Below are 27,034 nucleotides of genomic sequence, written 5' to 3' on the forward strand. Positions count from 1 at the left end.
TGACTATTTATATGATCTGGACCTACCCAGACAGGGGTTTGCGGATTCTAACATGTTGTAAATTGTGTATATAGCGGTCTTATGTGGGTTGTATATCTTTATCCCTGTAGGTCATTGCTCCAAGCAATGCAGAATTGCTCCCTCCCCTTCCTGAACCCGAGGCCTCTGAGCTGAAGAAACACTTGAAGCAGGTAAATGAACCAGATGTTCTCATCTATCTAAGGAGCCCTACCATTAACTGTGAATCTGAAGTGCACACTAACTAGATTCTAGAAGCAATGCATAGTAATTATACTGTCATCTAGCAGCTGCTGTAAACATGACTAATTATAATAGTGCATTAAAACCAAAGAGAAGGCTGACAATGCACAGATATTTTTAAATTATCATTTGAAGCCAATTGCAGATAAAATGTGACATTTTCTGATGTTACTAAAGTTTGTTTACCAATTCATCTTTTATTTGATCACTTATGTATTGTAATGACTGTATATTCTCCCCCTTTTTTGTTCCAGCTCTTGGAGGTAATAAGTTTTGAGTTTCCCCATCTATAGACTCGATAATGGTTCTAGTTCTCTCGCTTAACCCTTTACAATCCCACATAGACCCTTATCTAGAGCTTCTGACCTGATTCTGGGCACCTCTGAGCTTAATCAAACCCCGTTAACATTTCACTGTTTCGATCATTGTGATACACTGACAAACTCTGTCCTTCCTCATGTCTCTTTAATAGAGACGCATTTAATTTGACCACAATCTGTTGTCTTTGTGTTTGTTATTCTGCAGCAGAATTTCTCAGCCAAATTGATTTACAATTTTGCTTTATCTTGCATCAAACATAATTATCATGCTGTCATTGTAATATCTCAAGCCAAAATAGTCAATACACTGAATCATCAGTTGCCTCTCACAGATCGTGAGTCATGGCTCTTCATTCGCCATTATGAATCACCATTAATCAGGTCCTCATTTTCAGATCATGATGGTTTTAAAACCTGATTTAGATTGAAGGTCATTTTTTTTCAGTGGTTTAGAGACGTACAGTAGTGCCCTGTCATATCAAAAAAAAAAAGAGACACACAGTGGTTCAAGAACTCCATGAGCCAACATGGAACATGGTTCTATTTCTCACTCACTCTTCAGATTTTAGGGACATTTTTCTGTAACATCCTTAACATCAACATTAAATCAAAATTCACTCTCTTCACTTGGGGTGACATCACCATAAAGAGTGTCCTGTTTTGCTTTTTGTTCATTTGAAAATCCTGTTTCACTCCTAAAAAAAAAACCTTCATCACATTAATGAAGTAAAAGTAAAATAGGTTGAGAATGCCATTTTATCTTGATTAGCACATGGTGTAAGTTCTGTACACATTCTCCATTGACAAGTTTGTTTGAGATCTGCTTCCCTTTCCACCTCATAACCCACTGGTTTTCTTCGTATTGGTGTTTTTCTTTCTTTCTGTGTACACTCATAGTGTCCAGTTAATGGTGTGTTTTGTCTTCAATTTTTCTCTATTTGTCTCTCTTGTGTTTTTTCTCCTTCCTTGAATTGTCTCCGCTCACTTTTGGTCACATGATTTCCTAAACTTTCTCAGTGACAGGTAGTCATGTGACATTGCCTCCATGTTTTCTTGTGTCCTTCAGTGTCTGGTAAGGTTGACTGTGATCACCCAAAAGCAGATCTTCGCCTCCGATTCCAAGGTTCACAAATCTTTGCATTTTGAATGTGCACGGAAAAATAACTCCTGTCTCTCCCCCCTGTCATCAATACTCGTAGACCTATACGCATACACTCTCAGTAACCTTAACAAATATTGAAGCCATACAGATACTTCTTTATTCCACACCCTTTGAATAAACACACTCAGAAACTCACACACTTGTGACTGTGTTTGCCTCCATAGCCTCTAACTCTCTGCACTCTTCCTCCACTTCTCTCTGTGTGATGAAGGTCTGATACAGAAGCCCCTGTTTCTCATAGCACTATGTTTGGCTTGAGCATGTTCCAATGCAACTTCTCACTTACATTATGCTCATTAACCCAAAGCAAAAACAAACAAATAAAAAATCATTGTAAGTAGCAGGAGCAGATGATGCGATTGGTTTGGTCAAATGGCGTGGCAAACGCAGGGTCTGATGGAATGCCAGCTGAGAGGCATTGAGTGAGCAATGGCAGAATTCCCAGAGTGCTTTGTTAATGGCTCTATGTGATGACCGCACCCTTCCCTCTAACATTTTGACTATTTGATTACATTTTGTATGCAGTACAGTCGTTTCAGGCAATTGCTTTCTCTCTCATCCCTCTGTAACATTTTCAGAACTTTAAATAAGTTCACTCAAAAATGAAAGTTCTGTCATCAGAAAGTTCTCACTCTCATGTCATTGCAAACATAAAAGACTTTCATCTATATTCAAAACACATATAAAGACATTTTCCATGAAATCCGAGAGATTTCTGCCCCTCCATTATCAATTCCACCAAAACATTGATGCTTCAGTTTCATAAAGACGTTGGAAAAGTAATCCATATGAATATTCAGAAGAGACACGATCGCTTTATATAATGAAAAGATTTAATTTAGGCTTTTACTCACATATAAACATTGATCAATGCACATACATAGAGCTCACCAAATATGGTAAACCAAAGCTCAATTGCGCTTGTTTGACGTGCGAGAACCAATGAGGTTTTTTTCTTGTGTCATGCAAGCACATTTGAGCTTCTGTAAGAACCAGTGAGGTTTGTTTTTTATGTTTCAAGCACCATATTTGATGTGCTCTATGTATGTGCGTTTATCAGTGTTCATATGTAAATAACAGCCTAATTTAAATAGATATTAAAAGATACTGGATTTGGAAGTGTGTACATGATGACAGAATTTAAATTTTTGGGTGAACTCTCCCTTTAATCTAATCTTATTTAAATAAAAAAAATTTACTTTGGTTTCACCTTTGCCATTCAGAAGGTTTGTAGACCGAAGTTAATTAATGTAGGCCTGCAATGTGAGGCATGATTGCCTGAGGCGATAGTGCTCTTACTTCAATCTTCCCTGTCAGGATTCATTGTTAAATTGATCTCTCCTGTTTCCATATTCCTCCTCCACCTCTCTTTCTCTCTCTTGCTCTGTCATCAATTCCTCCATACAGGCTTTGGCTAGCATGAGTCTGAACACACAGCCTATACTGAATCTGGAGAAGTTTCAGGATGGACAGGAGTCGTCTTTGTTGCCCCCTGGCCGTGACAAAGCCTCCCCCTCCTCCACCGAGTTCAACCCGCTCATCTACGGCAATGATGTGGACTCAGTTGATGTTGCCACAAGGTATACTCTATCTAACGGGATGGGATTGACCGGAGTTTCTATTGTGTAATTTTAGTGCCATTTGAGGTACCAAATGGATATAGAAAATTAGTTTTTTCCTAACAGGCATAACATGTATTTGTAGAATTTCAAATATTCATATACAGTCAGTCTCATTCACTGTTTGTATGCTTGAATTTAAATTATGATTTATCAATAGCTTTCGTGCTAAGATGCATTCTGAATTTATGAAAAATGTACAAACAACTGAAACCACACATACGCAAAATCATATACCCTTGGTGGCCTTATATAAACATGTTAAGATGGAATTCTTTGAGGGCATCACACTTGGCATTGCTTGAGGATCTTGCTGCGTGTTCTGTCAGGCGAGAGCGTGTCTGTGCGGAAACTCCTTAAAAGGAAGTGATTTAGCTGCATTTTATGTAAATGACTAAACGTAGGCATGCTGTCGCTCATTTATAGTACTCCCAATGTATCAATATTAAAACGATTTTTGTGCGCATGCGTTGTGAAGCAGATTTTTTTGGAGAGAACTTCTCCTGTGTGTATTATACAGATAATCAATGCAGTTATTAGTGAATAAAACCCATTGTTTTTGTTGCATACAATACATTTAAAACAAGCCAAAAAAATTGCTCATAAAATATTTGTTCTGTTCTGCCCCATAGTGTACATGATTTTGATCTTTTACATGATTTTGATCTTGCCATTAGGGTGGCGATGGTGAGATTCTTCAACTCTCCAAATGTGCTACAAGGGTTCCAGATGCACACACGCACTCTGCGCCTTTTCCCCCGTCCTGTGGTGGCGTTCCAGGCCACGTCTTTCCTAGCCTCTCGGCCACGGCGGAGTGGATTCACCGAAAAGCTCTCCCACACCCAAGCGGTGGAGTACTATGGAGAGTGGGCTCTCAACCCCACCAACCTGGCTTTCCAAAGGATTCATAACAGTAAGAGACACATATATTCCTGATCCTTCATCCTTAAGCTGCCTTTTCTTTGACCTCCAGATTTGACTGTCACACTTTGCCCCCTAGTGGCAAATGTTAAACAGTGTAAATGTTAAATAATGTAAATAAATATGACTGGCTTTATTCATACCTGCCCATTCTAAATGTAACAGGTCTTTATCATAAAGTTAGAAATGATTGATGATTCTCATCTTTGCAAAAAAATCCAATCCAATCTTACATCTGCAGAGTCCATTATGTGTTTCCCACTATGTGTGTAGTCAGTGTATCTGTGTGTATTTCAGATGTGTACGACCCTTCTCTAATAGGCGATAAGCCTAAGTGGTACGCCCATCAGTTACAGCCAGTATTCTACCGTGTGTACGATGGAAACTCTCGTCTGGCAGAGGCATTGAGTGGACCCCTGCAGGATGAAACCAATGATTCAGACCCAACAGATGACAGGTTGAAAACACCAAATACACACTAACTTTATACACTTGCAGCTTTATACACATTCACAAAAATGTGCTATTGATTCTTTTTTACATTTACGTACATACACTATTCAATTTCAATTCACATTTATTTGTATAGCGCTTTTCACAATATATATTGTTTCAAAGCAGTTTTACAGGAAAAGAAAAATCCTACCATTCAAAAGTTTGGGGTTAGAATGTTTGAACTTGTAAAAAAAATTTATTTAAATTGATCAAAATAACAGTACAGGCTATCGTAATTATATTTAAAATAAATGCTGTTCTTTTTAACTTTTTATTCATCAAAAACATCTTTACATTTTTTTATTTTTTTTATTAAGCAGCACAACTTTTTTCAACATTGATAATAATTATTTTTACTTGAGAAGCAAATCATTATATTGGAATGATTTTTGAGAGATGTGACACTGAAGACTGAAAATTCAGCTTTGCCATCACATGAATTACATTTTAAAATAGTTATTTTAATTTATAATAATAATAAATAATATAACTATTTTTACTATTTTCTTTATCAAATAAATGCAGCTTTGCTGAACATAAGAGACCTCTATCAAAGCCTCATACCAAACACAAACTTTACTGTAATGTATATTTACATAAATAGATTTTTGTGTTCAATATTTTTTATTTATTTGTTATTGTTTACTATTTGTTTCAGTGGTAGTGACAGTGAAGGATATGATGACTCCAGCTCTTCCTACTCATCTCTTGGAGATTTTGTGAACGAGATGATCAAAGGGGACATACAGGGGGACACACCAAGTTAGCTTCTTCATTATTAGTCTCTTTCCTAACCATAGACTCTTTTTCTTACCTTATTTATCACTTTATAGAGCTCAATCTTGATTAAACTCAGAACTGTTGAGAAGTTCAGCCTCATAATTGTTCTGTTTGCTCTTTAGATGTTGACCCCCTGACCCATGCTGCGCTGGGAGATGCGAATGAGGTAGAGATCCATGACTTCCAGGAGTTTAAGGGGGAGAGCGGTGACCCAGAGCCAGAGGGTCCCCTAGAGGCAGCGGACAGCCAGCCGCTTCGGTCCAGCTCCAGCACCACGGCCAGTTCCAGCCCCAGTACAGTCATACAGGGAGTCAACCATGTCAGTGCTCAAACTACATGTGTTATCTGAATCTAGCGCAAAGCCTCATATGGTGTGATGATACCTAAAGTGTGTGTGTTTCTTTGTGCAGGAGCAGAAGGAACCTGCTGTAGAGGTGACAACAAGTGTGCCCATCCAGAACTCTGTCCCAGGATTGGGTGCTCCACCTTTCACAAGACCCGGCCCTGATCCGGTGCCTGTTGACACAGGCAATAAGAAGCGCGAGTATGATAACCCCTATTTTGAACCCCAGTATGGCTTCCCTACAGAAGAAGATGCAGAAGCAGATGAGCAGGAGGAGAGTTACACACCACGATTCAATCAGAATCTTAATGGCAACAAGTATGTTTTTGTTAATAGTCCTACACAAACACACAGAATTTATATCTCCGTTACACAGACCAGCACTCAAAGTCCTAAATTGTGTGTGTGTTTAGGCCATCACGTCCATTGAGACCCAGCAGTCTGAAGCTTCCGGGTGAATCTGACGGGGAGGGAGACTCCAGAAATAGCTCTCCGAACTCCACCATCTCCAACAATAGTAACGATGGCTTCGGGGGACTCATGTCCTTCGCCAGTGAGTGGCCAGCTTAACATCACATCTATTCATTCTTTATTAGCTCATGCTCCCGTTGCAAAATTGGACACAAAAAATACTTAAAACGCAAATGAACACAATGTTTTTTGAAGATATTTGCTTGAATTTCTGACTTGACTTTTGTCTCGAAAAAGAACTTAAACAAACGTTAAAATTAATGAGAAATATGTGAAGGTTACATGGCATCCTACTGTTCAAAAGCGTGGTATCTGTACGATTTTTATCATGTTAAAGAAATTTATACTTTTTTCAGTATTTTATGACCTGATTACTGAAGGATCATGTGACACTGAAGACTGGAGTAATGGCTGCTGAAAATTCAGCTTTGTCATCATAGGACTAAATTACATTTAAAAATATTCAAATAGAAAACCGATATGTTATGTTGTATTAATATACTGTATACAAATAAATGCAGATTTGATTAGTTTATGAGCCTTCTTTCATAAACATGAAAACATCTTACCGATCCCTAACCTTTGAACAGTAATGTGTATTAATATTTATAAATAAGAGTATCTTCAGTAGCATATTGGCTTTTACTGGAGACTAACTAGGACACTGGACAAAATTCCCTGTTGTACATTTCTCCTGAATCGCGTATGTGCAGGTAACCTGTATAAAAACCACGGCACCAGTTTCAGTCTCTCCAGTCTGGCTCTGCCTAATAAAGCGCGAGAGAAGAACACACCGTTCCCCAGCCTCAAAGGTACACACATCCCCTCGGATCTCTCCATGTGACCTTCCCGTTCATCCACCCATATGCTCGCCCTGTCTCATTCCTCCAGTCTAGTCGAGTTATATTCTTCCTCTCCTTCTCTCCAAACCCTTTTGTCTTTTCTAATGTCTTTTCTAATGGCAGTGTAACTAATGCTTGAATCACTCCAATTAGTCTGAACTTGTATATTAACTCCTCTAAAGTAATTTATGAGTCAAATAAGGGTCAAATAAGTACATGTCAAAGTAGTTGTAGAATTAGACAATAATAATTCATTACTAAAAATCATAGTAGAAAGAAATAAGTCTGTTTAGTACAGGCATTAGTTATACAAAGACTCCAACCTCAGCTGTTAAAAAGTAAGGAATACTTATTTACTTAAGTTGTCTAGTTTTCATTTTTCCACTTCTGTTCTCTTCTTCCTTTATAATTTGTTTTATGTATTTCATTTAAAGAATATTTTAATTTTGATTTAACAGAGGACACAGATCAAGGTTTGTGGGAATGTTACCCGATTTCTTTTCCCCAACCCAAGTGTTATCCAATGTTGCTGCCCTGAAAGTGACGAGTATCATGCCTCCTCTTTGCTCCGAAATGGAATAAGGGGAAAATAGACTAGGGTGGAGTAGACTAGGGCTGGAACTAACGATTATTTTTCAATCGATCAATCTATTGATTTACCTAATGGTACTATTAGTGACAAAAGATAAGGTTTAGGCCTAATTAGGAAAGGTGTTTACTATGGCTGCGTTCACGGTCACTTTTTTGGAATTTACTGCAGCAATTGCTTACAAAGTGTGAATCCTGAAATGTTTTGTTCATTCAGGAGATTAAAGGAGCTGCTTGAATATGTTTATTTAGCTGTTTGATCAAACCGCTGAAGTCACAACCGCATTCTACACTGGACGCGATTCGCCTCGACAACATTAGGAAAATTTTAAGTGATGTTGTCTACGCGACGCAACATTTACGACGTACTCCAAGCACTTGTGATACTTCTCATATGATGGACAAATGGATTTGCAATGGCTGCTCTATTGCATCCAGAGGAACGTTAGAGAGCTTCTAGCTATTGCGGCGCGATGGTTACCGTAGCGGTAACCATAGCGCCAGTAACAAGTATGGCCGTGTCCATAAAACCGTCAAGTTTTATAACGATTGACAGCATGTTAATAAATTAAACAAGTCCAATCGAGGCGCGAGTTCATCCATTACATATTTTAAATAAACAACAATGCGATAAATGCATTGTAACCGGTTGCAGAGAGTAGGCTACATTTGAGCGTCTCGCACTAATTGTATAAAACTGAATGCTGTGTGAACGCAGCCGCATAAAGCAGAAAATATGGGACCGACAGCCCTATTCTAGTGCTGTGTTATCCAAACACTTACGCTTTCTTCTCGTTGTTTTGAGGTAGGAGAGCCCCAGGATGTTTTCTTTTCAGATGCTCCTGCATAGAAGTTGTGCTGCTGTGGTTTACCATTTCAATTTTACAGATTTTATTTGGTCTCTGTTAAAAAAAATTCCCTCACTTTAGATATTTTTGTAAAAACGTGCTGATTTTCAGCATGTCCAGAGTAGCAGCTCCTATCATTGAGGAACGTAAACAGCGCAACAAATCGTCGCATTCCACGCAAATCGACCAATTCACGTAATCAATTACGTTGACGCGTCGTTCCAGCCCTAGCCAGCCTAGACATATAGTCACTTTCTAAGCTAGCAACCAAGATTCTTTTTTATTGACGTTGTTGTTATTGTTGACTATTTTCTGTTTGTTTATTATTTTGGATGATGTTTGTGTTGCTCAGACGATGGTGATGACAGTCCCGAAAGTCCTGGTATGTTTCATATCTGTAGTTTGCCCTAATGAGAAAACAAATTGCTGTTTTTAGTAATATAGACCCTATGAGTCCTGAGAGAACGAGAAACTCTGCCCACTTTTCTCACTCTGAACCTGACTGACAGACTTGCATTGGTTTCTAACTCCTGTCCTTGATGCTTCCTTTTACACCCTTGAATCTGAACTAAACACCAAACCGCACTTGTCATGATCTGATAATGTCTGCTATTTCAGGGTTGGAAAATAAAATCTCATAGGACAGCAGTTTGGAACCTCTAAGATGGGGGATATATATGTGCTCACATATATCCGCTATTCCTTTCCTCCTTTCCTACTCTGTGATTGTTAGTAATGAACATTTGAATGGTGGCACACTTTTTAGTAGACAACAGCCAGCTCATGGTTCCAATTAAAAAAAAAAAACTTTTCTATACAGAAAAGATTTTTCTGTAGCATCGGAATGATAATTTTTGACTGCTCTTTGTGTTGTGTGCGGTGTGTTTTTGAAGTGATCTTTCCTTTATATGTGTGTCACCACAATTGGAAACAGAGTTGAGGTCTGTTCCATTTCAATTCCACCTGAGCTCCCTGGGTGAATTGAAGATAACAAAACCACAATGGGAGAAGTGCAGTCACTCAGTACATTTCAAGCTCTGATCAGGTTCAGAACTGAAATGTAGTTTCCATTAAACTTGGATGGTGAATTTCCACCAAAGTCTCAGTAAAGGAGACTTTGAACTCTGGTGGTTGTGGGGTTTTAAAATAAATCGATGATATGTCAAGGATTGTAGCTTGTATGCACAGAAATTGTGCAGCTTTAAGCAGAGAATAGCAATGCTGCTTTTAGAGCCGGGTACAGGAGAAAACCCATAGAGCACTGCAGGAGACGAAACCACACTGCATTCCAGCTAGCACGTCGACTGGTAATGATTCTTTTTCTTTTAATGTTCAGTGAACACAAACATACTCCTGTTCACTGTCAAAACAGAGGAACAACAAATGGCCATCTCTGGTGTCTCTATTGAACAAACAATCTCTCTAGCAGTTACACCGTGTCAATTTGAAGAATGTGCTCTTGGCCTTTTTTCCTTCAACTTTTTGGAGGTATGGACATTGCACTTGATGAATGCAAGCTTGCGGTTTATTGTGGAGGGGAGGGGTTTAAGTGGACTAAATGATTAGAGAGAAGTTGTTTTCACAGAAAGATCAGGTTATGACATTTCTGATTAAACATGATGAGGTCAAAAAAAGGGAAAAACGAAACATAGGCAAACATGATTTATTCATTGTAATATTTAGAATATGCATTTACAAATTAGATTTTCATTGCATGCCGACTTAAAAAAATTTAATTATGAAATTAATCACGCGTTACATCTTTTTAAAAGCACTAAGCCATTATTTATGGCTGAAACATTCTAATATTAATAATTCTGTTTATTATATCCAGTAGTTTTTGCTCGTTTTATGAATGGAGTTTTGTAGAACTGCTTCATTCTGTCATTAATGTAATCATAGTTAATCAAGACCTTCCAAATCACAAGATATTCTGACTAAATGTAAGTCTGGAATGCTCAACTAAAATACTTTTTCTGAATTCTGCCTTTCTCTTATTTCTCTCTCTCTCTCTCTCTCTCTCTCTCTCTCTCTCTCTCTCTCTCTCTCTTTCATATTCCATGCTCTCTGCTGGTTTTCTCTGTTGTTATATGTACATGTGTTCGACGCTTGTGGTTGTGGGTTGATGTTTGGACTGGTTCTGTCTGGGCCGGTTTTGTTCTCTGTCCCCTCTTTGACCCCCTGCACTAATTCTGGCTTCTGTGTCCAGTATTTGGGCTAAATTCTCTTATGGAGATTGTAACAGAGATCGGCCCGGGGAGCGGAGAAGGTGGGTTCTGCCCTTTGCTGCGTGAGCTGCATGCTTCTCCAAAGCCAGTCAGCTACATCTCCCAGCATCCTGTTCCACCATTGCTTCCTCACCTTCGACTGTCACCTTTTGTTGGATGTCAGTCCCATTGTAACCGTTTGTTCACATGCATCATGTCTTCTGTTGGTGGACTGGGCCTGTAGAATAGGACTGCTGTTATGTCATATAGAGAGATTGATGATGTCTGTGAGACTTGGGATCAGACTATAGGATCATATATACAGTATATGACCAGATAGTGAAGGAAAAGCCAAAAAGTATTCACAATACTGCTGTGATACTGCTTAAAAAGTATCTCATGATGTTTGTTGAGGGAATGTCCAGAATGTGCAGAGCTCTAATCTATGCAGAATAAGCAGGAAATGGCTACTTTGACCGTATTTTATTTATTTGAAAATGAATGTGCTGATTTTATGAAAGAATGTGCATTTAACTGGTGTTTATTGCACGATAATAACCTATTGACTGTTTGGGGTTTGTAAGTCTCGTATGCTCACCAAAAATACAGTATATGTAAATATAGTAATATTGTGAAATATTACAATTTAGAGTACCGGTAACTTATTGCAAGTTAGTAATAATTACTATAAGATTACAATTTAATATTACAGCTTATTACAAAAATGGTTAGTTTATCTCAAGGTGTCCTTGTTACAGTGTAATTACACATTTAAATACTGAGTAATATTAATTAACTACATTTACTTACTAGGGTTTGGATTAGGTTTGGTTTAGGGTTAGTTGCATGTAATTATGCAGAATGTATAGTAATTACTGTAGAAACTACATGTAAAATGTAACAAGGACACTAAAATAAAGTGTTTTAAAGTGTCAAATATATTTTTTAAAAGTCAAATATTTATTTTTAAAATAAAAAAAAAAACAAATTATTACAATTTAGAGTTATTGGTTTCTTTTTTAATTTATTTGTTAAAATGTAATTCATTCCTGTTATGGCAAAGATTAAATTCCTTCAGAAATCTTAATTTTAGATCTTTCAGAAATCATTCAGGAAACTCAAATATTTTTTTATTATCATTGTTAAAAAACACTTGTGCAGATTATTATTTTTGTGGAAACTGTTTGACATTTTCAGGATATTTTGATGAGTAGAAAGAAAGAAAGACATATAAATGTGTTTTACGGTTACATTTGATTAATTCAATGCATCCTTGCTGGCCTCAAACTTTTGAACAGTAGAATTTACATAAAGGACTTATACTATTTATATGGTATATTATGAGGTGTAATGCATCTTATCACAGTAGAGCCACAGTGCACTGAGACATGTGAATGATTAGCTGTCCACTGGATATTCGGCTTAGATAGTTTATCTCATTAAATGACAACAATGATATTCTCGGATTTAAACGACTGATCCTTCTAGCAGGCTTCAATACATAATTCATGCATTTGGTTCTACTCCTATAAATTGTTTCAAAATGCCTCTTTGGCAAGTTTGTTATAGCATATAGTTATTCAGACTTCATTGTGTGGCATGTAAGTCTTGTCTAAAAATATTTCCTGGCCCAATCTAACATGTAATCTGCCACGCAGTGTGAAATGTGTGTGAACATTGCCGTCTGTTAATGCCCTTGTATGTAGCACAAGCCATCAATGCACTGGCTGTGAATGCATGTGAATCTTCAGATCTATGCACAGAGGCTGGATAGACACACACACTGAATTGTTTTGTGTGTGTTAGTGTATGTGCTGTTGACGTACACTCACAGCTACAGGAAGTGTGTGTTGTATGTTCTTCTAAACTGAGAGGGCTTATTTCATTATTTTTGTTGTGTTGTTTCTTGTTGCCATCCAGTCTGTTTCTCACTCATACATTCTTCCACTCATTTTTCTCACTCTGTCCTTTGCCTGTATGTGTGTGTTTGCACCAACCAGCGTCATTGTTCCTGTACTGTAGCTCTCCTTACTGCTCCAGTCCTTGAGTCGCCCGCTGTCAACGTTTGCGTCATTAGTCATGTAATAACCCCCATACTGCAGTGTCCAAAATACTGAGGCGCAAAGGAAAATATGCAAGTTATAAGTTAAAAGCTGTGTGTGTGTGTTTTGTCCTTTACTTCTGTTGATTCTATACTATTACCAGACACAAGATTAAAACATCTGTGTAGGGGCCTTAGACTGCATTGTGTGTCTAAATGCTGTAGTCATTGTGTTTCTGCTGTGGTGATTAGATGTGTGTTTTCAAGTGACGTGAATTTTTACCTAAAGATTTCAAATGAATTCTCTCTTTTGTGTGTGTGTGTGTGTGTGTGTGTGTGTGTGTGTGTGTGTGTGTGTGTGTGTGTGGGTGGGTGTGTGTGTGTGTGTGTGTGGGGGGGTGGGGGTGTGTGTGTGGGTGTGGGGGTGGGTGTGTGTGGGGGTGTGTGGGTGTGTGTGGGTATTGACACATGGAAGCAGGTTCCATGTGACAGGCATAAATACAAATAAGGTCTATGTCCAGTCTGACAAAGTGAATGTTCTGTTTTAGGGGCACGAGCTCCCAGAGCGCTGGTAGATCAGAAATCCTCTGTTATTAAGCACAGCCCCACCGTCAAGAGAGAGTCTCCATCTCCTCAGGGCAGAGCCAACAATACCAGGTACTGCATATTTCTTCATTTATGCACTATTATCCAAAACATCTTGCAAATTAGACAAACACAAGCAGAGTGATTAATCCAAATAAAAAAGAACTTGTAAGAGTAGTGCTACCATACTTATGGTAGGTGGTAATTATGATAAATGTTTTTTCAGGATTCTTTGATGAATAGAAAGGCTCTTGCTCCATTAAACCTGGTCTTTTATTCTGTGCAGTGAGAACCAGCAGTTTCTTAAGGAGGTGGTCCAGAGCGTGCTCGATGGGCAGGGTGTGGGCTGGCTCAACATGAAGAAGGTACGCCGCCTGCTAGAGAACGAACAGCTGCGCGTCTTTGTACTGAGTAAACTCAACCGTGCGGTCCAATCAGAGGAAGACGCTCAGCAGGAAGTTATAAGAGATGTGGTGAGTTAGAAACGAGTTGATGCTGAGCTAAAGCAAGCATTTTTTACTTGTTTGTTTTGTTTATTATATATTTTTGTGTGCCTATACGTATAGGAGATAAACAGGAAAGTGTACAAAGGCATGTTGGATCTATTGAAGTGCACAGTGTCCAGTTTGGAGCACTCTTACACTAATGCTGGCCTGGGAGGCATGGCCAGCGTCTTCAGTCTGCTAGAGATAGCGCGCACCCACTACCAAACCAAAGGTAACCTTCATTTGAATGTCCAAATTAAGAAAAAAATCGTAATGTTTAGCATTAAATGTGGTTTCTGCCTTCAGTCAGACCAATAGATATATACCAACACAAAGATTTTCCACTTTCTAGAAGGTTCTTGTTCCTCTTCTTCACAGCCATGTGCAGCTTGGTGTCAGTCACTCTATAAGCTATTTACATAATCTTGGGTTTCCGCCTTTTTTCCATATAGAGAAATCACATGTAACCACCTCTAAATTTTATTTCTATCCCTTTGTCTCCATGTGTCTTTGCTATTTCCTCTTCTTTCTATTTCCCTGCTCTATTTCCTCTGTGCCCGCTTGTGGCTCACAGACCTAGACAAGCGGAAACGGAGCCCCACAGAGGGGATGAACAGCCCAGGCAGTAAGGAGAGCCCATCGGGCCGAATGGAGAGCGCCAGGGCGGCAGGCGTGCTCCTGGTACCCCGTATACAATTGCCACCACCCTCCTCTGAGAAATCGCCACGGCAGTTTGATACACGGAGTCTGAACGAAGAGAATTTTATTGCCTCCATTGGTGTGTAAACAGCAGTCCTCATTGCATGCCCCCCCTTCTCGCTGCTTGTTATGTTCCCTGAGCTCTCTGGGGGCCACGTGTCCCTTAGGGCCGCTTCCTCTATTTCATTAACGGTCTACACTGACTTTGTGCCAAAACTTAAGAACCACAATGGCTCAAGTGTTCCCTCACCTGAAAAGTTTAATTCTGTCGGCATTTACTCATCCTCATGCCATTCCAAACCTGTATGACTTTCTTTCTTCTGCAGAACAAAAAAATATATATTTTAAAAGTCAGTGGTGTCCTAAATATAGACCCCATTGACCTTTAATGTATGGACTAAAAAAAAAACATTAAGACTTATTTAGACTATCTACTTTTTTGTTCTACGTAAGAAATAAAGTCACACAGATTTGCAACGACTTGAGGGTAAGTAAATAATGACAGAATTTCATTTTTTGAGTGAACTCATACATTATAGTATGAGTGATCCTTTCAAAAACATTGACAACGTCTGCAGTTCTGTAGCTTTTGGAGCCAACAAATATTTTAAGGGGGCATTGGTTGGTGTAGACACATTACTGGAATATTGTGATGCACATGAACCTAATTTATGTAAACAACTTCCGGAATGTTCAACGTGTGTTTTTTCAAATCCTGTTTGCCAGTCCCGACTCACCTTAAATCCATTAGATGCATGTTAGTGAAAGACTCTATGTAGCCGAGAGTGAAATAGTGGGACGGTGAAGGTCTTGGACTGTACCACTACTCTCTATAAAAGGGTCCTGAGCTGTTGTTTCCCCTGTTAACAGTCCTATGATGATCCCTAAAGCTAACCGCAGACACCTGCTTCCATTTGAAACACCTGGAGTGGCTTATGGATTTTTAGGCCCAGGCCTCTGATTGGCGGTCATATCTGGGTCTGTGTACAGGGGATCGTCCACCACCCCCTCTCCAAACCCCAACCCTCATTACCTTGCCTTGTCTGTCCTTCGGTAATAATGCACCTGCAATTCTACGGAATGTCTTTGAGACTGCACGCCCTGCTTTTGCTACACCTCATTTCACTCACCAGCTGTGAGGCTGATTTGTCGTTCTCATCTCACGCCTTTTGCACCTCCCAGACCATCCACCCTCACCTTGGAGAGCCATTGCCCATTATGGATGACAAGAATGGGGAAAGAAAGCCAAGGCATGAGGCTGATTTTGTGTGAAATCCATCGTTTTGGCTCTTCAGGAACAGGGTTGCAGAGCTCAGGATGTTTTGTAATGGGACCCCACTAGATTTAAATGATTGAAGGGTTTTACATGACATCAGATCCTTCATTTAGATTGCATATGGCTACGTGAACATTGCAAAACATCCTTACATTTTGGAAAATGAGACTTTGCACTTGATCAGTTTTATTTATTGTTTTTTTTATTATGATTTTTCTCTTAAAAACAGCTCATCCTCCATATCTGACAATTCAACCGGCTCTCTGATTCTCTCTCTGTCTTTCTCTCCTTGCTTGCAATGCATCTTGGGTAGAATTGTGGAGCAAGCACCAGGATAACAGAAAGCAAAAAGCTTTGGAAAAAGAACAGAGTAAGATCACTTCCCTAAGCACCCAATTAGACTTTCCTTTGCAGAACTGCAAAACAGGGACTCTGTCCTTCTACCTGCACCAGTCCTCTTCCCTTAAACCACTTTCTATCGTGGGTAGAAACAGAATCTGCCCCCAAATACTCAACATCTTCTCAAAAAGCCTGTTTAGACATGTGGCCCAAACATTTTGTCAAGGAAGGTATATATACTGTACATGGGTATATAGATGCAAAGTTAAAATGGTGATCCATCCAAAGTCAATTTTGAGGTATAAAATAAGCCCTGTACATATTGAAATGGAATCAATATTTGGGCCAATATTTCTAAGTGTGCAAATCTGACTCTTGACTAGGGATGTGCATTTTAGTTCATTTGACTGCTTGAGTACTTGACACATATTGAGTACTTGTGTCAGAAAGTATTTTTTGCATTTATATCGCGTCTCAGTGGGGTTTTTTTTAAACGTCTCACATACGTCTTATGATTTGAGTAATTTTATTTTATTTTTACTAGTTTAAAACAGTTCTTGACCCCTGGGCTAGAATGCGTTCCTGTGTATACACAGTGTTCTAAGCGCCGTTGCTCACGCGAACTGAAAGTCAAGACTCTGTGTATAAGTGCCTTCCAATCAAAGCAATCGGACTGCAAAGTACCAGCTGATATTCTGTTTTAACCAATCACAAAATAATCATTATTAATCAATGCTATCACTTCCCAGTACTCGAGTACTCATGCCCATTCCTACTCTTGACTGGTTTTCTCTGTTTTACTTGGCAACTTGTCATTTCTTTAAAGCATTCATATTTTTCGACCATGATTAAGTAGATTTATCTCACATGTACTTAGATTTTTTTTTAGTTACTACATTTATTTTATTTTTAATTCTTATCAGGTGGTATAAATAAATAATAATCAGGTTATTATTGAGAATACCGGTATATAGATATGAAGCATTTGTATAATTTTTTTTTTACAGTTCTCAATGATTGTCACTGAACACAGGCATACATTGTCTTTGGTTTTCCACCTCATTTTACTTATACTTACTATATTTTGATGCAACTATGAGATGTGAGATAAACTACAATCAGGCCAGATTTCAGTTACTTGTTTCAGTCGAGTATTAAAAGAGTTTCAAAGTTCACATGCATTCTGTTTCACTTGGCTAATTTTACAGTGGAAGATTTGGAGTACAGCTTAAGTGTTTTTTTTTTTTTTGGTCTTGATGCCTTGTACAGCGTAATCAGTTGTAACCAAGTTGGGGTTTTGAAGCACAATATAGGTTTCTTCATTTAAGAAGCAGTGAGTGTGCTAATAGCATCTGAAGCTTCCTCCTGTTCGATTAGTTGACTGTGTTTGCCTGCATGTGTGACTGCTTTTGTCTAGCATTACTGTGTGTGAACTGAATCTGGCCCACTGTCAGCTGATGTGCTTCTGTGAGTTTCCCCAATATGACCCCAAGCATTATTTGTTTGTTTCTGTCTGTCTGCTCCGCATAGTCTAATGAGTGGCAGCCGGCTGAAATAGCATTATTCCCCACGGTGAAACCGATAACTTTCATGTCGCTCTGTAGAACAGAGATGGCTTCAGCTCACTGTTAGTCATGTGACGTCCCAGAATGCAGAGCAGAGAGTTAATGGATGGAAGAGCTGATTGTATGTTTTCTACAGGGGCCGAAGGAGCAAAACAGCGTCTAGAAGGTGGAGACACTGATGAAAAGAAATCACAGATCAGTGCTGACAGTGGCCTCAGTGTGACGTCTGGCTCACAGGTTGGTGTTAACCTAATATCACAATTTATTTTATTTTATTTTGAAGTTGAATGCCTGGAAATATAGCTATGCATACTATTTCATCCACGTTCTTCATGCTTATCCCTTCTCCAGAAGAGTGACACAGAGTCCCTGGCGAGCTCCGAGCCTCCTGCTCTGACGAGAAGCAACAGTCAGGACTCAGAGGCTAGCACAGTGGTAGGGCACGGCCAATACTGAGACGCTGCCACCCTTTCCCTTTCATTCACTTCTGTACATTCCACTGACAGTTCTCTTACTGCTTTTACAGTCTTATTTCTTTCTTTCTTTCTTGCATTATATACAAGTTTGTTAATTTCTCTTAGTGCCCCAACCCCCCTATTCATTACAACCTTTGGTGATTTTCTTTCTGTTGTAGACCCCAAAATGAGATTTTATGCAGAATGATCTCACTGACTATAAAAGTAGTCAACATGACTCTTACACTCTATTCCAAGTGTTCTGAATGTTATACTAATATCTGTTAATAAATTATGTAGGTTTCAGTCTGTTTGTCACACTCAGCTTAAATAGCAAAATACATGGAATACATTTTATACACTACCATTCAAAAATATCGGGTCAGTAATTTTTTTCTTATACTTTCATTCAGAAACGATGCATTAAATTGATCAAAAGTGACATGTAAAAACATGTATAATGTTACTAAAGATTTTGGTATCAAAAAAATGCTGTTCTTTTGAACTATCTTTTTTTAATCATAGAATCCTGAAAAACATTGTCATGGTTTCCACAAAAATATTAAGCAGAACAACTATTTTCATATTAGAATATTAGAATGATTTCTGAAAGATTGTGTGACACTGAAGACTTGAGTAGCCTAATGATGCTGAAAATTCAGCTTTGCCATCACAGGATACATTTTTAAATACATTAAAGGGATAGTTCACTTTAAAATTAAAATTATGTCATCATATACTCACCCTCAAGTTTCAAATTGAACTAAAGTTTTTCAAATTGAACTAAGTTTTAAAGTGAACTATCCCATTAAAATAGAAAAGTTATTCTAAATTGTAATAATTTTTCACTATTACTGTTTTTATTTTTCTTCTTTCTTGATCAAATAAATGCAACCTTGGTGAGTGTACGAGACTTTAAAAAAAAAAAAACCAAAAAAAAAACCCAACCCAAAACATTGGAACAGTAGTGTAAAAAAAATAAGTTTTAATTTGTTTTGTTTCACAGAAATAAAAAAATCATACAGATGATATATATATATAGTACTTTTTATGAACTATCCCTTTAAGAAGTCATACAATCTCTCTTGTTTGCTGTACTATTGCTGATCTCTGACTTTGGATCTATAGGTGAGTAACAGCTCAGGTGAAACACTGGGTGCGGACAGCGACCTGAGCAGCACTGCTGGAGACGGCCAGACAGGAAGACACGCGCAACATCTCAACCTGTCCCGTGGCACACTGTCCGACAGCGAGATTGAGACCAACCCTGCGACCAGCTCTGTGTTTGTGAGCATCTCTTGCATAAATTATCCATATCCACAGGCTTAGTTGCAGTCATCCTCACTGTCAAAATACGTCTTGTGGAAGAACATTGTAGCCGGAACTACTTCTCTCTGTTTATGTGTAAAATATAGGCATACCGTAGTCATATGTGATAAGGCAAAAACACGGTTTGGAAGATGGATTCATGATGTACAGTACTCGCTTATATAATTTTTTTTACATTTTGCCCAAAACAAGTTACATTGTGTACTTTTAAACACCAAACAAATTTCGACTGACCATGTGACAACAAATAAAATAATGAATATATGAAATACATATTTAAATATTTGTTTATATATACTTCTGTCTTATGGCTGATCAAATAAATGTGTCTTTGCTGAATAAAAGCATGAAGTTCTTACCCCAAACATTTAAACGGTTGTTTGTCATATAGGGCAAGACCCATATGCTGAAGCCAGGAGTGAAGGGGCCTGTTAGTGTCAATAAGGGAGCACCAGCACCAGCACCGCCCCTTGAGGATGTTAGCATGAGGATCTACCTGTGTGAGGGGCTGCTGGGTAAGAGTTACTCTTCCTCCTTAATCTATTCAGCATTCATTTACTTTCATTCATTTTGTTTGTTCTCGCACTTTTTTTTTTCTTTTCTTCTTCCATGTCCTTACTCACTGCTTTAGTAATCAGCTCTGGTGTATTTTCCAATGTCCATGTTAATTAAGAATGAAAGAGTTATTTCCAAATGTTGTCTCTGTTTCCATAACCTTAATGTTTAAAAATTGTAAAAACATGTCCGCTGCACAGAACAATCCTTTATTACTGTCTAGATTCAGTTTGCAACAGTTTATTCTGTAAACCATGCTTGCATACTGACCACTACAGCTTCTCTGTTAATTTGTTCCAAATACGTCCTCATATTAACCAGCATGTGATGTATTATTGGTTTGAATATCCCTTACATCATTCAGCTTTGCTTCTAATACTCTAACACTTTCTTTGCCTCCTGTACTGCGGCCTCCTCTTTTTCCCTCTCTCTCCCCTTTTTCTTTTTTCTCCTCCCATTTAATGCCACGAAGGGCGAGATAAAAGCTCAGTTTGGGACCAACTGGAGGATGCTGCCATGGAAACCTTTTCTCTGAGTATGGATAAACTGTGACCTTTGACATTTTGGATGTGTGTATTTTGGGATTGTAGTATTAGACACTACATGCCTTCCCTCACATCCATACTATGACTGTGTGTTTAAGCCTTGTATGGAGCATGTAGGGTGTTTGTTTGTTTGTTTGTTTGTTTGTTTGTTTGTTTGTTTGTTTGTTTTATAAATATTTGAATGTATTGGTGTGTGCATGGTATTATTTGCAATTTTGCATGAATGTATGGTCCATTTATTGTGCTTGTACCTGAAATGTGATAAGAGAATTAAAATACACAAACCAGACAGATCAGACAAGCCAATTTTATTTAGTAATTGAATGTGTTTGTGTGAAATTGAGGGGTGATAAAAGCTGCTTGAGAGAATGTGAATGCTGAAACAATAAGCAGATGTATGGAGGCGTGTGTTAAACTCTGTGTTAAAATTAATTCGATATGGTTTGATAGCAAGCTTTATTTATTATAGCATGCTGTGTAGTTGCTTTGGCTCTGTTTGAACTATCTGTGTGTTCATTTTTGTGGGGTTTTTAGTGTAATATCCAAATCATTTTAGTTTTACGACTTTATGGTTTTGAACATCTGACGTTTACCTTAATAAATGTTCACGCTGGCATGTTGAGTTGAGTTGAAATATTGTTTTATTCAAGTTAAGAGTTAAAATGTGTGTGTATGTGTAGGTAAGGAGCGCTCTACTCTGTGGGATCAGGTGCAGTTCTGGGAGGATGCCTACTTGGATGCTGTAATGTTGGAGCGGGAAGGAATGGGGATGGATCAGGGACCACAAGAAATGATTGACAGGTTAGTGTGTTCTGTAAGTCTTCACACCGATTCGAAAGCAATAAAAACAACACAAAATGGATAAAAAAGCTAGCCCAACATGAATTGTCTGATTTTGAAAAGTACAGGTGAAACTCGAAAAATTATAATATCGTGCAAAAGTTAATTTATTTCAGTAATTCTACTTAAAAGGTGAAACTAATATATCATATAGACTCATTACATGCAACGCAAGATATTTCAAGCCTTTATTTGTTATAATTTTGATGATTATTGCTTACAGCTATGAAAACCTTTTCACAATATTCACAATATGTTGTATTTTGATTACGCTGTCCAAACATGACTGTGCTGTGGTTTATCAGATATCTGTCTCTGGGAGATCATGACCGCAAGAGACTGGAGGACGATGAGGACAGACTACTGTCCACTCTCCTGCACAACATGATCGCCTACATGCTTATGATGAAGGTATACACAAACACTCACTCTCATTCCTTCGAATATACTTCAATCAATATGGATATTAGTGAACAGTTTGGGGTAAGAAATTAAGGCTTTTATTCAGCTGAATGATTGTTTATGACCGTATGTTTCGATATTTTACTATACACATTTTATTGTAGTTTTGATACCGTTTTAACAAAGTATGTATAGATTTATAGATATTTTTTGATGTTGTAAAGAAATAAAAACTTCACCAAGGACGCATTAATTTGATCAAAAGTCCCTGTGAAGAAATTGAAATAAAAAAATATTTAAAACAAATGCTGTTTTTTTTTATACTTTCTTTTCATCAAAGAATCCTGAACAATGAGTACATGATTTCTACTAAAATATCAAGCAGCATAATTGTTTTCAACATTTATAAAAATAAGAAAAGTTTCAAATCAGCAATGATGTCTGTATAATCGTGTGACATTGAAGACTGGAGTAATGGCTGCTGAAAATTCAGCTTTGCCATCATAGGAATAAAATACATTTTGAATTGTTATAATATTTCACAATATTACTGTGTTTTTGATCAAATAAATACATCCTTGGTGGGCATAAGAGACTTGTTTCAAAAACATGAAATAGCTTGCTGACCCCAAGCTTTTGTTCGGTCATGTACTCGAACTATTACTGCTTCATTTATCTAGGTCACTAAAAATGACATCAGGAAGAAGGTACGGCGTCTTATGGGGAAATCTCACATCGGCCTCACACACAGTCAGGAGGTCAATGAAGTCCTGGACCGCCTTGCAAATTTGGTAAGAGCCGGTCAGATGAAAAGTTGCAGCTGTTGCATGTAAGCCAGTGGCTGAACATATTATGATCAGGTTATGAGTGATTGACAGATTGTGTGTTTTGCTGCAGAGTGGCCGAGAGCTTTCCCTCAGGCCAAGTGGAAGCCGACACATTAAGAAGCAGACATTTGTTGTGCATGCTGGGACTGATACAACTGGTGACATATTTTTCATGGAGGTAGGAGTTGTGTGCGTCTGCATGCCTCCTTTTTTTATTCTATTTAACTTGTCTGCATAAAAATATATTGTAAATGAGCATTCAGTCCGTCTTTCCTCTTCCTTGTGTGTGTTTAGGTGTGTGACGACTGCATCGTCTTGCGCAGTAACATTGGCACAGTCTATGAGCGCTGGTGGTATGAGAAGCTCATTAACATGACCTACTGTCCCAAGACCAAAGTGTTGTGTCTGTGGAGGAGGAACGGCCAAGAGACACAGCTTAACAAGTTCTACACCAAGAAGGTGAGACGCACATCAATGTAAAGGCATACTGTCGTTCACACATACTCTCTCACTCTCAATTCACACTATTGTTTCTAGTGTAATTAAGTCTCAATTACTGCACTTCACCTCTCTTTCTGTGTTTTTTGTGTTAAGTGTCGGGAACTATACTACTGTGTTAAAGACAGCATGGAGCGTGCTGCTGCACGACAACAAAGCATCAAACCAGGTACATTGTGTTTTTTGTACACTACACTTCAAAAAGTTTGGGGTTGGTGAGAAAAAAATGTAAATTATTGAAAGTATTTTCGATTACATAAAAAAAAAATACAGTAAAAACACTATACTGTATATTGTGAACTACTACGATTTGTTACATTATTACAATAACCGTTTTGTGGTGTTGTGTGTTTTCTGTGATGGCAAAGCTGAATATTCAGGAGCCATTACTTCAGTCTTCAGTGTCACATGATCCTTCAGAAATCTAATAGGATAATATGATGTAATTTGTGCTGCTTAATATTTTTGTGGAAACCGTAATACACTGTTTTCACGATTATTTGATGAATATAAAGTTCAAAAGAACAGCATTTCTTTAAACATAAATCTTTTGTAACATTATTCATGCCTGTACTGTTATTTTTGATCAATTGAATGTCTTTGCTGAATAAAAAGTTGTAATTTTCTTTAAACAAATCTTACTGACCCCAATTTTTTTATTTATGTGTTTGTAGGGTAAATTTAGGTAAAAATGGGCCACTTTTTGACAGTCATCTACCTGAATTCACCCTTTTGTTTTGTTTTTTTAAATATAATAAAAAAAAAAAATTCTCTCTCTCTTTTTTTGTGTGTAGGTCCAGAGCTGGGAGGTGAGTTTCCGGTTCAGGACATGAAGACAGGGGAGGGTGGTCTCCTTCAGGTCACGCTGGAAGGCATCAACCTCAAATTTATGCACAGCCAGGTAAGAGGTGTCACCTTTATCGTAATCATGACAAAGTGCTTGCCAAATTCAGCACCAACCCTTCCTCTCATTCTCAGTCCATTCATTCCCCTGTTTCTCTTTTCTGCCACTTCTTGTCTAAACTCATCTCATCACCTCTCCATAGCTCTTCTCCTTCCTCTCACTCTTTCTTTCTATTTGTGCCTTCCTTCCTCTGAGAAGTTTTTTGGAACAACTCACAAAGTTACAAAACCATGGGCTAAATAATTAAATACACAGTCAAATCCAAACTAAGCTGGAAGCTTTTAAAAAATGTGAGCGTTGTTCCTGAAGAATCTCTTAAGAGGAATAGCTGTTGTTGTTGTTGTCGTCGTTGTTTTTTGGCTTTATTTGCTGGATGTTTGTTTTTGGGTTGCTTAATCACAAGCAGAGATTTACTTTCTCAAATGTCAGAACATTCCACCCGCTGTGTGTGTTAGTATGACGTGTTAATGGTCACAGCGCCCGGCTCTGGTCCTTACGGTTTGTGAGTGTTGGTGTGATGTCGGTTTGTGAGTGTTGGTGTGCCAGAGGTAAGACGTAGAACCTTGTGCAAAACATATTCAAAGTGGTCATGTACAAAATACATTGCTGGGGAGGTTTAAAAAAGACTTTTCTTATTTAAAACCACTTTAGGGAGGTTTAGTTGTATACTTGACCAAGTATTTTAAAAAAGCTTTAAATTGGTTCTAATGGGAGACAATCATGTAATAGTTCTTAATAAACCTGATTTTATAGATGCTACTTGTGATTAAGACCACATGGCCTCCTTCTGTGACCTAATACCACTGTTCTGGGACCATTTAACCTGGTTAATTTGACACTTGATACGCTGCTTTTCAAAAAGAACATATGTAAAGACATTTCAAAGAGGAGGGAAACTGACATGCACTGAACGTATTTCTAAAAAACAAAAGTTTTCTTTTTGATAAAAACAAAATAAAACGCATATCCCAATAGTGAACTCCCTTAAGGCGAAAAGCAGTAGTTACATAACGCTGATACTCTGGAAAAGACTGGAGTGATTAGCAAACTATGTAAACCTTAAAGCTTTTGTTCTATCTAACATACTAACTTTTTTTAAACTGTTTTCCTAGGTTATAGTCTTCAGTTGCTGTAATTACCTAAAGGTATAGTTCTCCAAAAAAAATTACAATTCTGTCATCATTTTCTCACCCTCATGTCATTCCAAACCTTTATGACTTGCTTTCTTCTGTGCTACATGAAAGAAGAAGATATTTTGATGAATGTTTGTAACCTAAGTTTCGGTTTCCATTGACAATACACTGGAAGTCGATGAAAACCCAAACAGTTTTTTGTATGTTCTTCAGAAAAAGGAATGCATACAGATTTGTAATGATATGAGGGTGAGTAAACGATGACAGAGTTTTAATTGTTGGCTGAACTATCCCTTTAATATATCGTTATGATGCATCGGTGCCTCTCTATGGTCACTAGTAGGCAGTTACTTGATTACAGAGTGCTAACAAGAGTCCAGCATTGTTGAAAACTTTAAGAATCCTCTATGTAGCGTAGTTGTGTGTTGTAATGGTTTTGGCACTATTCTGTTTTGGCTGTAGGCATGTGTGAGGGAGCTGGTCTTCGTTGCTGGTGGAGGAGGCATGGAGGGTAATGGGGTGGGAACACATCAGGGCTTCAAAACGAACGTAAACATAATGGCAGATATTAACAGTTAATGCAATATGACTGTTCTTTCTGGATGGAACCAGTGGTTGTAGTTTAATCCTGTAAGAGTGGGCTCGTAGCACCAGAGGGTGTTTTCTGCTCTTTTTGTCCAATAATAATCCAAACCGTTTCTCTCCCATGCTCTCTCCCCCTGCAAGGAGCGGAAGGTACACAACCTCTGCAGTCTGCTTTTTAGCGTAACATTGTCATTTACTTTTTCATTCTTTTCCTTGTTGCTTTTCTGGCAGACGTCACTCCTGTGTGCTTATTTTTTATGTCTTTTGTATTATTTTCTCTCTCTTTTTGGTTCCTTTTTGGTCTGTGTCATGTCTTTTTTTTCTTTTCTTTTTTCTTCTGATGATGGAATTTTCCATGGATGTCTTTGCATGGGCCTTTTCAGCACGTAGGGGATCAGTGCCATGATTTCGTTCCCACTTTTGGTGCGAATGTTCACAACTGCAGGTTCACATTAGCTCTTTAGTGCTTCAAAAATACATTTGTTACACAAGTCTCCAGTGTCTCAAGAACACGTTATACATTCATATTGTAAAGGATTGTTAATACGAAGTGATTCTCTTTAAAGCGAGACTCTCTGAATACTTAAGGCTGTTGACTTGATTAATTTAATACAATTTCAGAATGACAAAAAATATATATATCTGGGCTTATTTTAACTCTAGCATATAAAGAGACCCATAAATGCTGCTCAGGCGTTGAAACTTTCACAGCTCTCTCCATTTGCGTCACTGGCCCATGTAATCCTGTCAACATGGAAATTTCTCTTTCTGTGCAGTCATATTTTAGTTTTGATAGTTTTTTAACAGCTTGCTTATCATGTTCTTTCTCCGTTTCTCCCTATTTTACAGTTACTAACTGTCCAGATTGTCATCTCTTCAAAAAATACTTTTTGTTTTGTTTTCTCACAAGTGTGTGATTGAGTTGGTAACAGTGTGTCCTGTTGTTTTTTTGTTTGTTTTTTGTTTGTTTTTAGGTTTTCATAGAGCTGAGTCACATTAAAAAGTGCAATACAGTGAAAGGAGTCTTTGTCCTGGAGGAGTTTGGTAATTACCCCCATTTTGATTCTAGGCCTGTACGCGCGCGACACAGCAGTAACTCAGTCACATGCAGAGC

General features: G+C 38.1%; 1 protein-coding gene across 34 annotated transcripts in view; it reads left to right on the top strand.

The window, feature by feature from the left end:
- The window catches only part of madd (MAP-kinase activating death domain), a 56,537-nt gene that overhangs the window by 24,817 nt on the left and 4,686 nt on the right, over nucleotides 1–27,034 (top strand). For 2 of the 34 annotated variants that reach the window (XM_079585964.1, XM_079585965.1), the window contains exons 8-38: nucleotides 111–191; nucleotides 1,648–1,704; nucleotides 3,151–3,323; nucleotides 4,040–4,275; nucleotides 4,581–4,740; nucleotides 5,437–5,540; nucleotides 5,681–5,877; nucleotides 5,969–6,219; nucleotides 6,315–6,454; nucleotides 7,086–7,184; nucleotides 7,649–7,687; nucleotides 9,003–9,032; nucleotides 10,860–10,919; nucleotides 13,447–13,555; nucleotides 13,770–13,956; nucleotides 14,050–14,200; nucleotides 14,543–14,746; nucleotides 16,257–16,313; nucleotides 17,984–18,084; nucleotides 18,199–18,282; nucleotides 19,431–19,589; nucleotides 20,023–20,146; nucleotides 20,659–20,721; nucleotides 21,412–21,532; nucleotides 21,877–21,982; nucleotides 22,654–22,764; nucleotides 22,871–22,978; nucleotides 23,095–23,259; nucleotides 23,395–23,467; nucleotides 24,093–24,199; nucleotides 26,895–26,964. In XM_079585964.1, the coding sequence (XP_079442090.1) occupies nucleotides 111–191; nucleotides 1,648–1,704; nucleotides 3,151–3,323; nucleotides 4,040–4,275; nucleotides 4,581–4,740; nucleotides 5,437–5,540; nucleotides 5,681–5,877; nucleotides 5,969–6,219; nucleotides 6,315–6,454; nucleotides 7,086–7,184; nucleotides 7,649–7,687; nucleotides 9,003–9,032; nucleotides 10,860–10,919; nucleotides 13,447–13,555; nucleotides 13,770–13,956; nucleotides 14,050–14,200; nucleotides 14,543–14,746; nucleotides 16,257–16,313; nucleotides 17,984–18,084; nucleotides 18,199–18,282; nucleotides 19,431–19,589; nucleotides 20,023–20,146; nucleotides 20,659–20,721; nucleotides 21,412–21,532; nucleotides 21,877–21,982; nucleotides 22,654–22,764; nucleotides 22,871–22,978; nucleotides 23,095–23,259; nucleotides 23,395–23,467; nucleotides 24,093–24,199; nucleotides 26,895–26,964 (3,727 nt within the window). Of the gene's footprint in view, nucleotides 1–110; nucleotides 192–1,647; nucleotides 1,705–3,150; nucleotides 3,324–4,039; nucleotides 4,276–4,580; nucleotides 4,741–5,436; nucleotides 5,541–5,680; nucleotides 5,878–5,968; nucleotides 6,220–6,314; nucleotides 6,455–7,085; nucleotides 7,185–7,648; nucleotides 7,688–9,002; nucleotides 9,033–10,859; nucleotides 10,920–13,446; nucleotides 13,556–13,769; nucleotides 13,957–14,049; nucleotides 14,201–14,542; nucleotides 14,747–16,256; nucleotides 16,314–17,983; nucleotides 18,085–18,198; nucleotides 18,283–19,430; nucleotides 19,590–20,022; nucleotides 20,147–20,262; nucleotides 20,722–21,411; nucleotides 21,533–21,876; nucleotides 21,983–22,653; nucleotides 22,765–22,870; nucleotides 22,979–23,094; nucleotides 23,260–23,394; nucleotides 23,468–24,092; nucleotides 24,200–26,894; nucleotides 26,965–27,034 lie in introns of all 34 variants that reach the window. The other 32 variants (XM_079585975.1, XR_013794559.1, XM_079585972.1 and 29 more) reach the window with 32 other exon arrangements.

The sequence above is a fragment of the Phoxinus phoxinus genome (genome assembly GCF_949152265.1).
Source record: "Phoxinus phoxinus genome assembly, chromosome: 2".
Lineage (NCBI taxonomy): Eukaryota > Metazoa > Chordata > Actinopteri > Cypriniformes > Leuciscidae > Phoxinus > Phoxinus phoxinus.